We start from the raw sequence: 13,312 nt of genomic DNA, 5'->3' as shown, positions 1-13,312 counted from the left end.
GGTCCCTCAGTATGGCCTACAGGGATTGGGCTGAAACTGGCATCTAACATCCCCTGAGGGATGCAGTAGTGCACGAAGCTGGGGAGGAGCCACTCCCACTCATCCCGGCCCCGCTCATCCTGGTCAGTTTAGTGTCTGCCCCCATCTTCCACTGCTTCCCCTCGCATCTCCTGGTCTGCTGCACCCAGCTATGGAGAAGTGGGTCCCTAGGGTGGAGCTCCCGAAGCCTCACTAGGGGTATAGACTGAGGTGTGGAGAGGTGGGGTTAGAGAAGTTTTCAGTTATTATTTCTTCAAATAGATTCTGAATCTGTTGTTATCTCTCTTCTCCTTCTGACACCCCTATGATAAGAATATTGTTATGCTTGATGTTGTCCCAGAGTTCCCGTTAGCTATCCTAATTTTAAAATTCTGTGTTTTTTTTTCTGTTCTGATTTGGTGTTTTCTGCTATCTTGTTTTCCAAATCACTGACTCAATTCTCTAATTTGCTGTTGATTCCTTCTAGTGTAGTCTTCATTTTACTTATTGTATCCTTTATTTCTGAGTATTTTTATAAGGTTTTAATGTCTCTTTTTATGCTTACTATCTCTTTGTTGAAATTTACACTGAGTTCATTCTTCTGTAAGTACCTTGAACATCTTTGCGACCAGTGTTTTGAATTCTGTATCTGGTAGATTGCTTTTCTCCATTTTATTTAGTTATTTTTTTCTATTGAGTTCTACTCCTTTCCGCTTTTTTCATTTGGGATATGTTTCTTTGTCTTTCCATTTGTCTACCCTCAGTGTTTATTTCTTTGTGTTAGGTAGATCTGCTATGTCTCCCAGTCTTGGGAGGGTGGCCTTACATAGTAGGTGTCCTGTGGGGCCCAGTGGGGGCACTCTTTCTGATCACCAGAGCTGTGTTTTCCAGGAGTGTGCCTTGTGTGGGTTGTGTGTGCCCTGCTGTTGCAGTTGAGGCTTGATTGCTGTTGGCACATCAGTGGGTAGGTTTGACCCTCAGCCTGGCTGGCTTGAGGATTATCAATGACCACAGCATAAGAGCTAGCTAGGTCTGGGCCTGCTGAGACCTCCCTTTGGGTGTGTCACTTGGGACACTAATCTGGTGGTTCTCTGTTATGGTCTGAGGCTGGCCATTGTGTGTGTTGGTTTAGGGGCCCCTTGGGAAGGACTCCAGTGCTGGGCCATGTCAGATGCTGCCTGTTATGGGCTTGGGTTACCTGTTAGACACTACCTAGCAATCCTCAGTTGATACTGGGCTTGGATTTGCATGGGAGGGGCTACCTTGCAAACCAAGGCCAGCTGCTACAAAAAACCTCAAGCACACCAAGACCTGCTGCTACCAGCAAAAGACTTATGGCACACCAAGACCTGCTGCCACTTGTTGGCTACCTGTAATGCCCAGCCGCTGAAAGAGCCCTGGGTGGCATGCGAGTTGGGTGAGGCACCACCTGGGTTAAGGGCAAAGCAAGTTTTAAAGAAAGCTGTGAGTTATATCTCAGACTTTGTTTACAAACCATATGATATTAAGTATGTTTATTTGACCAACATAAAATGTTTTTGTAGAAATTAATTTTGGTTTTCTCTATCTTTCTTTCTCTCTTTTACTTTTTATTGATTTATTGGGGTGACACACTGATTAATAAAATTATATAGGTTTCAGGTATACAGTTCTATAATAAATCATCTGTATATTGTATTGTGTGTTCACAATATTTTTCTCTCTCTTAAGACAGGAATAAAAGAAGGGAAATATTACATCTCATTGGTAAGCAAGTTTAACCAAAATGAATAGGTAATCTGAATAACATCTAGTATAGAATCCTTCCATTTATGAGTCATTTAAAGTACTGTCTGATGGCTCACCATTAACTTTTTATGGTGAGAGTTCAGTTAATAAAAAATATAATATGAGATATGCAAATTACTGTTAAAATTAGTGAGCATTAAATTGATTCATTTTCCTCTGTTTAAGGGCTATTTCTTCTGGTTCCTAATAACACAAAGCTTGACAGAATATCTCACAGATCTCTCATAAAGCAGATGCTTAGCTATTCCAAAATCTGTTTTGGTGATTAATGGTAGAAGGCAACAGGTAAGAATCCTAAACACATTCTGGATATAATATACAAATTATAATTATTCAACCCCATTTATTGTTGTTTTAGGACTATTTGATTATACAAAGAAATCAGATTCAGAATATGATTTCTATATTCTGTAGCTGTATCTGCTGTTTTATCCATATCTGCACCTTTTATCTATATCTGCTGTGACAAATTACCACCAAATAAAAATTTTTCCTGATGCATATGCTAACTATTGTGCTGAAATTTAAAAATAGCCATTTTAGTGGAAAAAAAGTGGAAAGGCAAAAGCTCTGAAAAGAAAAAGAGAATGCAATATGTGAATAATTAAAAAAATATAAAGAAAAATGAGAAAACTAGACAGAGGAAAAAAAAAAGAATGTGTAAATGACTGGGAGAAATATATAAATATAAATGTAAAATATAAATTCAAAAAACTTATTCTCTTGCACCAAATCAGTGGATGGGTTGAATGAACTATTTCAGGGAACAATTCTGGAGGTATTCCCCACTGACCATGAGATAGAACCATAAGCTTGCACAGAAATATGAATGTCTAGATCCTAGAATACTACACTGGGCATAGACTGCTGTTACTGTTGATTTGTCAGACATCCGGCAGTTAGACATCCCTCTTGCAATCTGGGACTGCTCGCCCCTAACCGCTCTCCTGCCTGCCTGCTCACCCCTAACCACTCGCCTGCCTGCCTGCCTGCTCGCCCTTAACCACTCACCTGCCTGCCTGCTCGCCCCTAACTGCTCACCTGCCTGCCCACTCCTAACTACTCGCCTGCCTGCCTGCCCAGTGTGTGTCATAGCGACTGGTCATTCTGGTCATTCTAATCATTCTGCTGTAATGGTCGCTTAGGCTTTTATATATATAGATTAGAGCAATTGAGAAAAAAAAGACATCTTATATCACACACCCATCAATGTGAATATGCATACAAACAGGCATACATATGCTGGAAGGGAGGAAGAAGCAACTCTGTTGTTATTAATCTGCATTAATGCGAAACATTGGCTTGCACACCTGAAAAAAGAGCATCCTCTTACCTGAAGCTCCTGGGCAGCAGATGGGGTGAACAGAGAAACAAATTAAAAGGTCTATTTAAAATGATGACATTAAGGACACTAAAGTGCTTTTCTCTTAGTTTTAACACAATGAACGGTGCTAACAATATATACTTCAGTAGATGCAACTTAAACAAAGGTAAATGTATATAAACCCAAAGAGAAAATCAGCATCAAACCAGAAATTCCAAACCTCATAGTGGTGGATGATGGAAGTGGGGCAATAAGTCACAAATACAATTTCTGAAACAGCTTTCCCCTTTAGTGGCAACTTTTCTGTCCTCAACACTTTTTGGGGAGTGGGGGAGATGATGAAGTATTTGTGAGAAAATTGTGAAATGTCATGGGAAAATGTATCAGGTTATCACCTGGAACAAAAAGATGGTGTCACCTGATCCTGCTCACCAAGGGAAAGGTGTGTGATCATGGTCTCTTCACTGCTGATATTCAGTTAACAGCAAAGACACAGCACCTTGCAAAGATTCTGAAAAGTTCAAGGCCAAACCCTTACCAATATTAGGCAATAAATTCTGAGGCAATTTAATGAAAAGAAGTAGACGTAACCAAAAAACTGTCTTTTTTGATAATTGTGTTTTTATCTAGAAGGTAAATATGCTTAAGTTTCTCAGATGAGGAAAATCTGAAATTATTCACCAATGATAGTACAAAGGAATGGACATTGAGACACTGCTAGAAGCTTTATGTAGGTTACCTCACTAAATGCTCAGATCCATTCTATAGGCAGGTATTATCATACCCATTGAGTATCTGAGAAAGCCAAGAGAAATTGCATGCTTATGGTCATACAGTGAGGTCAGTGACAGCTGTAATTCAAAGTTGGACCTTGCCTGGCTCCAAAGCCTATGCATTTTTATGCTACCCCTCATAAGCATGGTAGCTTCCCTTATTGCATCTTACTGAGATGTAGTAAAACTTTCTCACATGCTTTATTTTATTTGGGTACATATATACTTTCATACTCTTGAGTGTCTATGAAATCTTAATTATATAAGATAAAGTAATCACTGTGATGTAGTTCTTGTTGGCTAGGACAATAGAGAGAACACCAGTAGTATTCATTACTTATTGTCCCTGACAAACATTAGTGTCATAGTTATTTTCAAATGATGGGCATCTCAGATTTTTCTTATTTTATTTTGATAGAAATTAAATTTGTTAGTTGTTCTGAAACTGTGTCTGATTCTCCTGCTAGGTCATATTACATAACATGTTTTTCTTTGATCGACTTTAGAAAATTTGATGTGTATCTTGCAAGGTCAATTTTTCCCTCTTTAGTTTTATTTTCAGAGTGAAGAGGGTGCCTGAGCTTGAATTCTAGCCTAGGAGAGAAGATGGGATTAGCTGCTCAGGCCAGGGAGCTCATGTTGTGACATTCCATGTAGCTCTGGCTCAGAGACATTCAAAACTGTTGTATTTCATGGAAGACTTTTAAAACAATCATCACCACAATTCGAGATTAATATCTTGATTACTAATTGTGATGAACAATCAGAAAATTCTGCACTACTTTCTACTGATTCTAGAACAACTGTTCCTTCTGAGGATAAGATTCTCCCTTGCTGGCACAGATATCCAGGGTCATCAGTGGCCAAAGGGACAAAAACAGATAGCGCCTTGGCCTCACCTTGATATAAACAAGTTGGTCAGCAGTCATATCCTTTTAGGGAAGGTAAGAAGCTATTAAGGTAAGAAGTTAGTTAAGTCAGGAGGTGCCTTCCCACTACAGGAGATGATAAACTTTGAATCTGGGCCTCGGCTTTAACTTTAAGTCTAGCAGAAAGCCCTTTTTTGGGAAATAGACTGTATAGTTACATGTGAGCTCAAGCATGTTGACTAACACCAGGAGCTGACTTGGTACCAGGGGTATCTGGCATTTTTACACATACTAATCTTCCTTTAGTGAATTTTATTTCTGCCCTTTGAGGCAAAGGAACACTCCCCAAATTATCAAAATGAGAGCAAAGGGATAATGTGTTGCCTTCCAATCCCAGATTTAAAAAATATTCATAACTGAAAGCATCTTATGACTATACTTGTCATCCAAATACACAAATCTGCCTTTGCCTATTGAGACTTGAGTTAAGCTGCTCCAAGTGTGGGGAAAACCAGCTACCCGTCTACATCAGAGCCAGAAACTCTCCTGTGCCTCCATCCTGTTTTGAGTTCTAATGACCTAATCAGGCAGCACAAAGTCCCCAGAGGCCCCAGGCTCCTGGCTCATTTTGTCGCAGGCAAGCTTCCCAGTAATGGAATTAGAGCAATTTCATGTTTGTAAGCATTAAACGCTCTGCTTGTTTTAGCTGGGTACCAGCAAACAGATTCAGAACTTGAATATTTCATGTGTATGTTTTTTAAAGTTCACTGTTGGACTATACACACAGCCTTTGTATGGTCATCAGCAGTTAACTTATGGCCATTTAAAAATAACCTGGCAGCATCTGCTGTGGGCTCAGACAGGAAGGGTGTGGTAACTTGTGCCAAAGTGAAGCTGCTGTACTTGGAATATGTTGATTTAAAATAAAGTTTACAGCTTTTCAATAAGACTCAGTTATAAAAATTCATTATTTAGCAGGTAAAAAGAAACGTTTGTTAGTCAAGTGGGTTATTTTTAGAGGATATACTATACCTCTCCGTCCTCTAGTTCTACATCCAGGAAATCGAAGTCTCTAAAGACTCTGAACTGTTGCTCACTGTTTGTGTCATCCATGTTCTCCGGTTCTCGGGCACCATCCTCAGAAGAAACCAAGCTTGTCTGATGCTCCAGCAGGTCCAAGTCCCCACATGATGAAAAAATCACCTAAAAATCCAAAGAGTCCTGTCCTGAGAAACAATCTCCCTCTGGTTGTTTGTGCTACAAAAAAACCATTACTGGCTCTTCACACTGTTTCCAGTACACACCTAATTCCTCAGGCGGGTATTTTTTAGAATGTTATTATTTATGTTGGACAGGTGCCTTCAGATTAAACTTAGTTCAAAGACACAAGTTCATGCACCAGGAAAATGTTTCAAGAGTCAAATGGCTGCTTAATGGATGAAGACTCGATCCTACCTGGATGTATGTGTGTGTGTGTGTGTGTGGGGGGGGGGGGGATGTGTGCGTGTTTGTGAGACAACTGTATGTGTGTTCACAAATCAGCAGCCAAGACAATTTCCACTGTTTCTGAACTGACTGAGGTTAGAACTTGTACATACTCACACGCAGATCACACATAGTGTCACACAATATTTTCAGGATTCCCAATACCAAGATAGGCTATTATAGAATGAACTATGAGAGCAAAGGTCTTAACCCTTTTAGAGATACACCAGGAACTGGAAAGGAGTAAGAAACAGAAGCCAAAAGATATAATACTTGCTCATTTGAACTACAGAAGTATAGCTGAGTAGCCATGCTCATAATTTATACTTAAATTCCTACCCTATTGCCTATTGATTTAACAAAACAAGACTTTTTTCTATTAAATCTTCTCAGACCACAATGGCATAATATTAGAAATAAACTACAATAAAAACAATAAAAAACCCCTCAAACACTTGGAAGCTGAATAGCATGCTATTAAAAAATGATTGGGTTACCAAAGAGATCAAAGAAGAAATTAAAAACATCCTGGAAACGAATGACAATGAAAACACAACAATCCCAAACCTATGGGACACAGTGAAAGTAGTCTGGAGAGACAAGTTAATAGCATTACAGGCCTACCTAAAAAAAAAAAAAATAAGAAAAAATGGTAGTAAATCATCTAACTCTACATCTTAAGGAATTAGAAAGAGAGCAACAAGAAAAGCCCAGAGTGAGCAGAAGGTAGGAGATAATAAAGATCAGAGCAGAAATAAATGACATAGAGACAAAAAAAAATAAATACAAAAGATCAATGAAACCAAGAGCTGGTTCTTTGAAAGGATAAGCAAGATTGATGAACCTCTAGCCAGGCTCACCAAGGAGCAAAGAGAGAGGACCCAAATAAACAAAATCAGAAATGAAAGAGGCGAAATAACAAAAGACCCCACAGAAATACAAAGGATTGTAAAAAATACTATGAACAGCTCTATTCCAGCAAACTAGACAACCTGGAGGAAATGGACATATTCATAGAAAAACACAACCTTCCAAAACACAATCAGGAAGATTCTATAGGCTGATAACTATGGAAGAAACTGAAGCAGTCATCAAAAAGCTTCCAGCAAACAAAAGCCCAGGGCCAGATGGCTTCACAGGAGAGTTTTACCAAACATTCAAGGAAGAACTAAAACCTATCCTCCTCAGACTATTCCAAAAAATTCAAGAGGAAGGAACACTTCCAAGCTCATTCTATGAAGCCAGCATTACCCTAATACCAAAACCAGATAAAGACAATACAATGAAAGAGAATTACAGGCCAATATCCTTGATGAACATAAATGCTAAAATCCTCAACAATATTCGGATTCAGTAAATCAGATTCAGAATTATATTAGAAAGATCATACACCATGATCAAGTAGGATTGATCCTAGGGATGCAAGGATGGTACAATATCTGGAAATCAATAAACATGATACATCACATAAACAAATTGAGAGATAAAAATCACATAGTCATATCAATTGATGCAGAAAAAGCATTTGACAAAATCCAACAGCCTTTCTTGATAAAAACTCTCAGTAAGGTGGTAATAGAAGGATCATACCTCAACATAATAAAAGCCTTATATGAAAAACCCACAGCCAACATCATACTCAATGGGCAAAAACTAAAACAATTTCCACTAAGAATAGGAACAAGATAGGGAACCCACTCTCACCACTCCTGTTCAACATAGTACTGCAAGTACTAGCCATTGCGATCAGACAACAAGAAGAAATAAAAGGCATCCAGATTGGAAAAGAAGAAGTAAAACCATCCTTATTTGCAGATGACATAATACTGTACAGAGAAAACCCTAAAGACTCCATTAAAAATTATTAGACTTAATAAATGAATTCAGAAATGCAGCAGGATAGAAAATTAATGCCAAGAAATCTATGGCATTTCTATACACCAAAAGTGAACTTACAGAAATAGAGACTAAAAAAACAATCCCATTTACCATAACCAAAAAAATTAAGATACCTAGGAATAAACTTAACTAAGGAGGTAAAACACCTGTACTCGGAAAACTACAGGACACTGAAAAAAGAGATAGAGGAAGACATAAACAGATGGAAGAATTTACCGTGTTCATGGATTGGTAGAATCAACATCATTAAAATGTTCATACTACCCAAAGCAATCTATAGATTCAATGCACTCCCCATCAAAATACCAACACCATATTTCAAAGACCTAGAACAAACTCTCCAAAAATTAATCTGTAATAAAAAAAGACCCCGAATAGCTACAGCAATCATGAGAAAGAAGAACAAAGTAGGAGGGATCTCAATACCAGATATCAAGCTGTATTACAAAGCCACTGTTCTCAAAGCTGCCTGGTACTAGTACAAGAACAGACATATAGACCAATGGAATAGAATAGAGAACCCAGAAATCGACCCAAACTACTATGCTCAATTAATATTAGACAAATGAGTCAAGATCATACAATGGAGTCAAGACAGTCTCTTCAATACATGGTGTTGGGGAAAATTGGACAGATGCATGCAAAAAAATAAATAAAACTAGACCACCAACTTACACCATACACAAAAACAAACTCAAAACGGCTAAAGGATTGAATGTAAGATGGGAAACCATAAACATCTTAGAGCAGTGATGGCGAACCTCTGACACGCGTGTCAGTGCCATTTCTGATGACACGCGGCCGCTGAGGCGGCTGCATGCCGAGGATGAAACATTTATGTTATTTAAACTATAAATATCGCGAAATAATGTTTTTTCCTCAAAGGGACACACTACCCGAGTTATGCTCAGTTTTTTGACGAAGTTTGAAACACCAAGCTCAAAAGGTTGCCCATCACTGTCTTAGAGGAATCCACAGGCAACAAAATTGCAAACATATGTTGTAGCAATATCTTTACAGACAGAGATCCTAGGGCAAGAGAGACTAAGGAGAAAATAAACAAATGGGACTACATCAAAATAAAAAGCTTTTGCACAGCAAAAGAAACCATCAACAAAACAACAAGAAAGCCCACTGCATGGGAGAACATATTTGCCAGTGTTATCACTGATAAGGGTTTAATCTCCAACATTTTCAGGGAACTCATACAACTTAACAAAAATAAGATCAACAACCCAATCAAAAAACAGGCAATGGACCTAAATAGACACTTTTCAAAAGAGGACATAAGGAAGGCCAAGAGACATATGAAAACATGCTCAAAGTCACTAATTATCCGAGAGATGCAAATCAAAACGTCAATGCGGTACCATCTCACACCTGTCAGAATGGCTATCATCAACAAATCAACAAACCAAGTGCTGGCGAGGATGCGGAGAAAAAGGAACCCTCGTGCACTGCTGGTGGGAATGCAGACTGGTGCAGCCACTGTGGAGAACAGTATGGAGTTTCCTCAAAAAACTAAAAATGGAACTCCCATTTGACCCAGTGATCCCACTTCTAGGAATATATCTCAAGAAACCAGAAACACCAATCAGAAAGGATATATGCACCCCCATGTTCATAGCAGCACAATTTACAATAGCTAAGATTTGGAAACAGCCTAAGTGCCCATCAGCAGATGAGTGGATTAAAAAACGGTGGTACATCTACACAATGGAATACTATACTGCGATAAAAAAAGAAAGAATTCTTACAATTTGCAACAGCATGGATGGAACTGGAGAGCATTATGCTAAGCGAAATAAGTCAGTCAGAGAAAGATGAATATCACATGATCTCACTCATTTATGGAAAATAATGAACAACATAAACTGATGAACAAAAACAGATCCAGAGACAGAGAAGCATCTTTCAGACCGTCAAACCTCAGAATGAAGGTAGGGGAGAGGGTGGGTAAAGGGGAGAGATCAACCAAAGGACTTGTATGCATGCATATAAGCCTAACCAATGGACACAGACAATAGGGGGGTAAGGGCATGAGTGGGGGGTTTGGGGAGCAATGGGGAGATAAGAACACATATGTAATACCTTAATCAATAATAATAATAATAAAAAAGAATTCACACCAAAAAAACCCACCTTTAATACATTAATATTTTAAAATTAACATTTATGTTTAGGTTCTTTTTACTGGGTCAACTTAACAGAACGTTGTAGAAATAAGCTACAAATGAAGCTAAATGTTTTGCTATTCAGCCTTTCCTGAATACAGATTGATATTAAATAAAGTGAACAGGATTCTTATTTAACCATTTCATTACAACATCCAGTCACCCTTGAAAAGTAGGCAATCATTTAGAAGAATTTAAGTACACAAATGTCTATCAAAAGTAAAAGAATGAGAGGATTTACAGGTACTTTTTTTTTTCTCCAGTATTTCAGAACAGTCATTATTTCTCATGTGTGTACATGACACAGTTTGTGCAGGTATTACACATGGGCATGTAAGACAGACAACACAGAGGGCCAGTCAACTACTTAGTGAGAGACAAGATGAGAATTCTGGCTTCCTCATTTGTGCGGCTGCTCTTACTTGTAACATCCTCCAGGTAAACATTTCCAGCCGGAAAGGCCTCAGCACAGAAACAAGAGGTTCAGGTCTGAAGGAGGAAGTACCCCCTGCCAAGGCAGTAAGAAATGGTCCTGGCTGGCAGGGGTGCACTGCAAAGGCCAAGTGCTCCTGTGTCTCTCCCTTGTGAGCTTGGAGGCTCCGCCTGCTCTAGCCACTGTCATCTTGTTCCCTCTGCCCTAAATAATGTCACAGGGGTAGCAACAAACCCACTGATCACTAACACTAAAATGGTGACTTCAATGGAGGTCAAGCTGGCTAGGGCACATTGCCAGACAGTCAAAAAAATACCTGGTGAAGTCAGACCCTGAGATTTTTATTGCTTTTGCTACAACAGACTCACATATACAATTTGAATTTTCTAAATTTTAGAAGGGCTTCAGAAGCTAACATCTAATACTTTAATTATTCATATATTCCAAAACCTGATGGCATGGTTTTAAAAAACTGTAACATCAGGGGAAGTTTATATGAGAAAAAAACATGATAATATACCGTTATTTTCACCTTTATTGTGAATAAAACAATGACATCACAGTAAGAGTTGTGTGTACAGAATAAAATTATATCCAAAAGGAATGTGTATCATACTTGGTGGTGCAGTAGTCACATATATATTTTCAGGAAGCTGGGCATTTTAATTAAGAGATTTTAAAAATTGAAAAAAACTGAGTATTTATTTACAGACAACCTGGAGCAAATAGCCAACAAAATCTTTCATTGTTTCTGAATTAAGGTGAGACTGAAAACCATGCTGTGGGGAGAAATAATGTAGGGGTTTGATCTAGATGGTGGATATTATACTTGTAATTCATAGGTAAATCTTCAAAACTTGTTTTGACCAAAGGTGAAAACAGACCAAAGTAAAAAGGAGATGATACCAAAATACATGTGATATGTGCTAGAACTTACTGATGGATTTTTGCTCAATCCTACTTCTTGGCCACATAGAGAAAGGACGTGCACCAACTTCTCTTTTGTCCTCTTCTGAAAAAGAAACACACAGGCAGATTATAATCATGTCATCTTGTGATCAGATCTGTTCTTATTCAGAGGGCTATCATACTGGAAATGTGACCAGTGAGAACTGAGATGTAAAAATGCACACAGACTTGGCATGAAAAAAGAATGTAGAACATTGAATTAATAATTGTGAAATATTGATTACATGTTGAAATAATATTTTAGACATATTTGGTTAAGTAAAATATGTTATAAATTCATTTTACCTGTTTGTTTTAACTTAAAAAAAAAGGTGTCTATTAGAACATTTAAAGTGAGGATCACCTTCTATTTCTATGATACAGTACTGATCTAAATTTTCCCAAGGTGGGGGGATCAGGGTCTGAAAATCAACCTCAAGATTCTTCAGTAGATATTCATCCCTTTCCTTGATAATCTTTGTTATATGCTACAACCTTCAGCATTAGCAAGGCTTTCCTTACACCTAAATTAAATCTATTATGTTAACAGCACAAACCTATTTTCCTTAAAGAGGAGACTAACTTTACTTTGGGCAGAATTAAAAACTCAATTATTTGCAAGCTGTATTAAATCTTTTCAATTTATTCTTCCTAAAGTTAAACAACTTTAATTCTTTTTGGTGTTCTCCATACACTTCATGTTTTAGCACCTTAAGCAAGCAGATTCTTCTGTAAGACATCACATTTTCCAGTGACACAGATCAACTAGGTCTCAGAATGAATGGTAGTTTGAGAATAAAATTAAAGAGTGTCCAGAGCATTAAAAAATATTCATGTACTTCAGAATTGCTTTCAAAGCAATCTTCCTGATTGCTCTAGAAAGATCTTTCCCCTTTAAATCTGATTTACACTTATGTGGCAACTGCTAGGAGGCCAATGTCACTATAGACTTTCTCCTTAATGGAACTCAGTTCGCTGCATCCTTCTTTCCAAATTATAGAAGAGACACTCAATACAGTGTCTTTTCAGTGTTGAAGGATGTTGAAACAAGGCAAGAGATATGTAAGCTCTTTTCCTAAGTGTTTTTTTTTTTAGTTCATTCTCATATTTATTTATTTATTTTTTACTAGAGGCTCGGTGCATGAAATTCGTGCACTGGGGGTGGGGGGTGGGGGTGCGGGAAGGTGTCCCTCAGCCCAGACTGTACCCTCTCCAATCTGGGATATCCCTCTCACAATCCAGGAATGCTGGCTCCTAACCATTCACCTGCCTGCCTGCCTGATTGCCCCTAACTGCTTCTGCTTCTGCCTGCCAGCCTGATCACCAGCTAACCGCTCCTCTGCCAGCCTGATTAACACCTAACTGCTCCCCTGCCGGCGCGATCACCCCCAACTGCCCCCACCCCCCATGCCGGCCTGATCTCATCCCCAACTGCCCTCTCCTGCCAGCCTGATCTCGCCCCCAACTGCCCTCCCCTGCCGGCCTGATCTTGCCCCCAACTGCTCTCCCCTGCTGGCTTGATGGTCCCCAACTACCCTCCCCTGCTGGCATGATCGCCCCTAACTGCCTCTGCCTGCATGATCACCTCTAAGTGCCCTCCC

At 38.8% G+C, this 13,312-nt stretch overlaps 1 protein-coding gene across 5 annotated transcripts in view; it reads right to left on the bottom strand.

The window, feature by feature from the left end:
* Positions 1-13,312, bottom strand: part of FRY (FRY microtubule binding protein) — a gene marked incomplete at its 5' end in the record, with an annotated part of 648,830 nt that overhangs the window by 109,936 nt on the left and 525,582 nt on the right. For all 5 annotated transcript variants that reach the window (XM_079773965.1, XM_079773964.1, XM_079773962.1 and 2 more), the window contains 2 exons: positions 5,805-5,975; positions 11,701-11,775. In XM_079773965.1, coding sequence (XP_079630091.1) covers positions 5,805-5,975; positions 11,701-11,775 — 246 coding nt within the window. The remainder of the gene's footprint in view (positions 1-5,804; positions 5,976-11,700; positions 11,776-13,312) is intronic.

Source organism: Cnephaeus nilssonii, assembly GCF_951640355.1.
Source record: "Cnephaeus nilssonii genome assembly, chromosome: 6".
Lineage (NCBI taxonomy): Eukaryota > Metazoa > Chordata > Mammalia > Chiroptera > Vespertilionidae > Cnephaeus > Cnephaeus nilssonii.
Note: the sequence above shows the minus strand (reverse complement) of the source record. Positions and strands in the feature narration are given on the sequence as shown.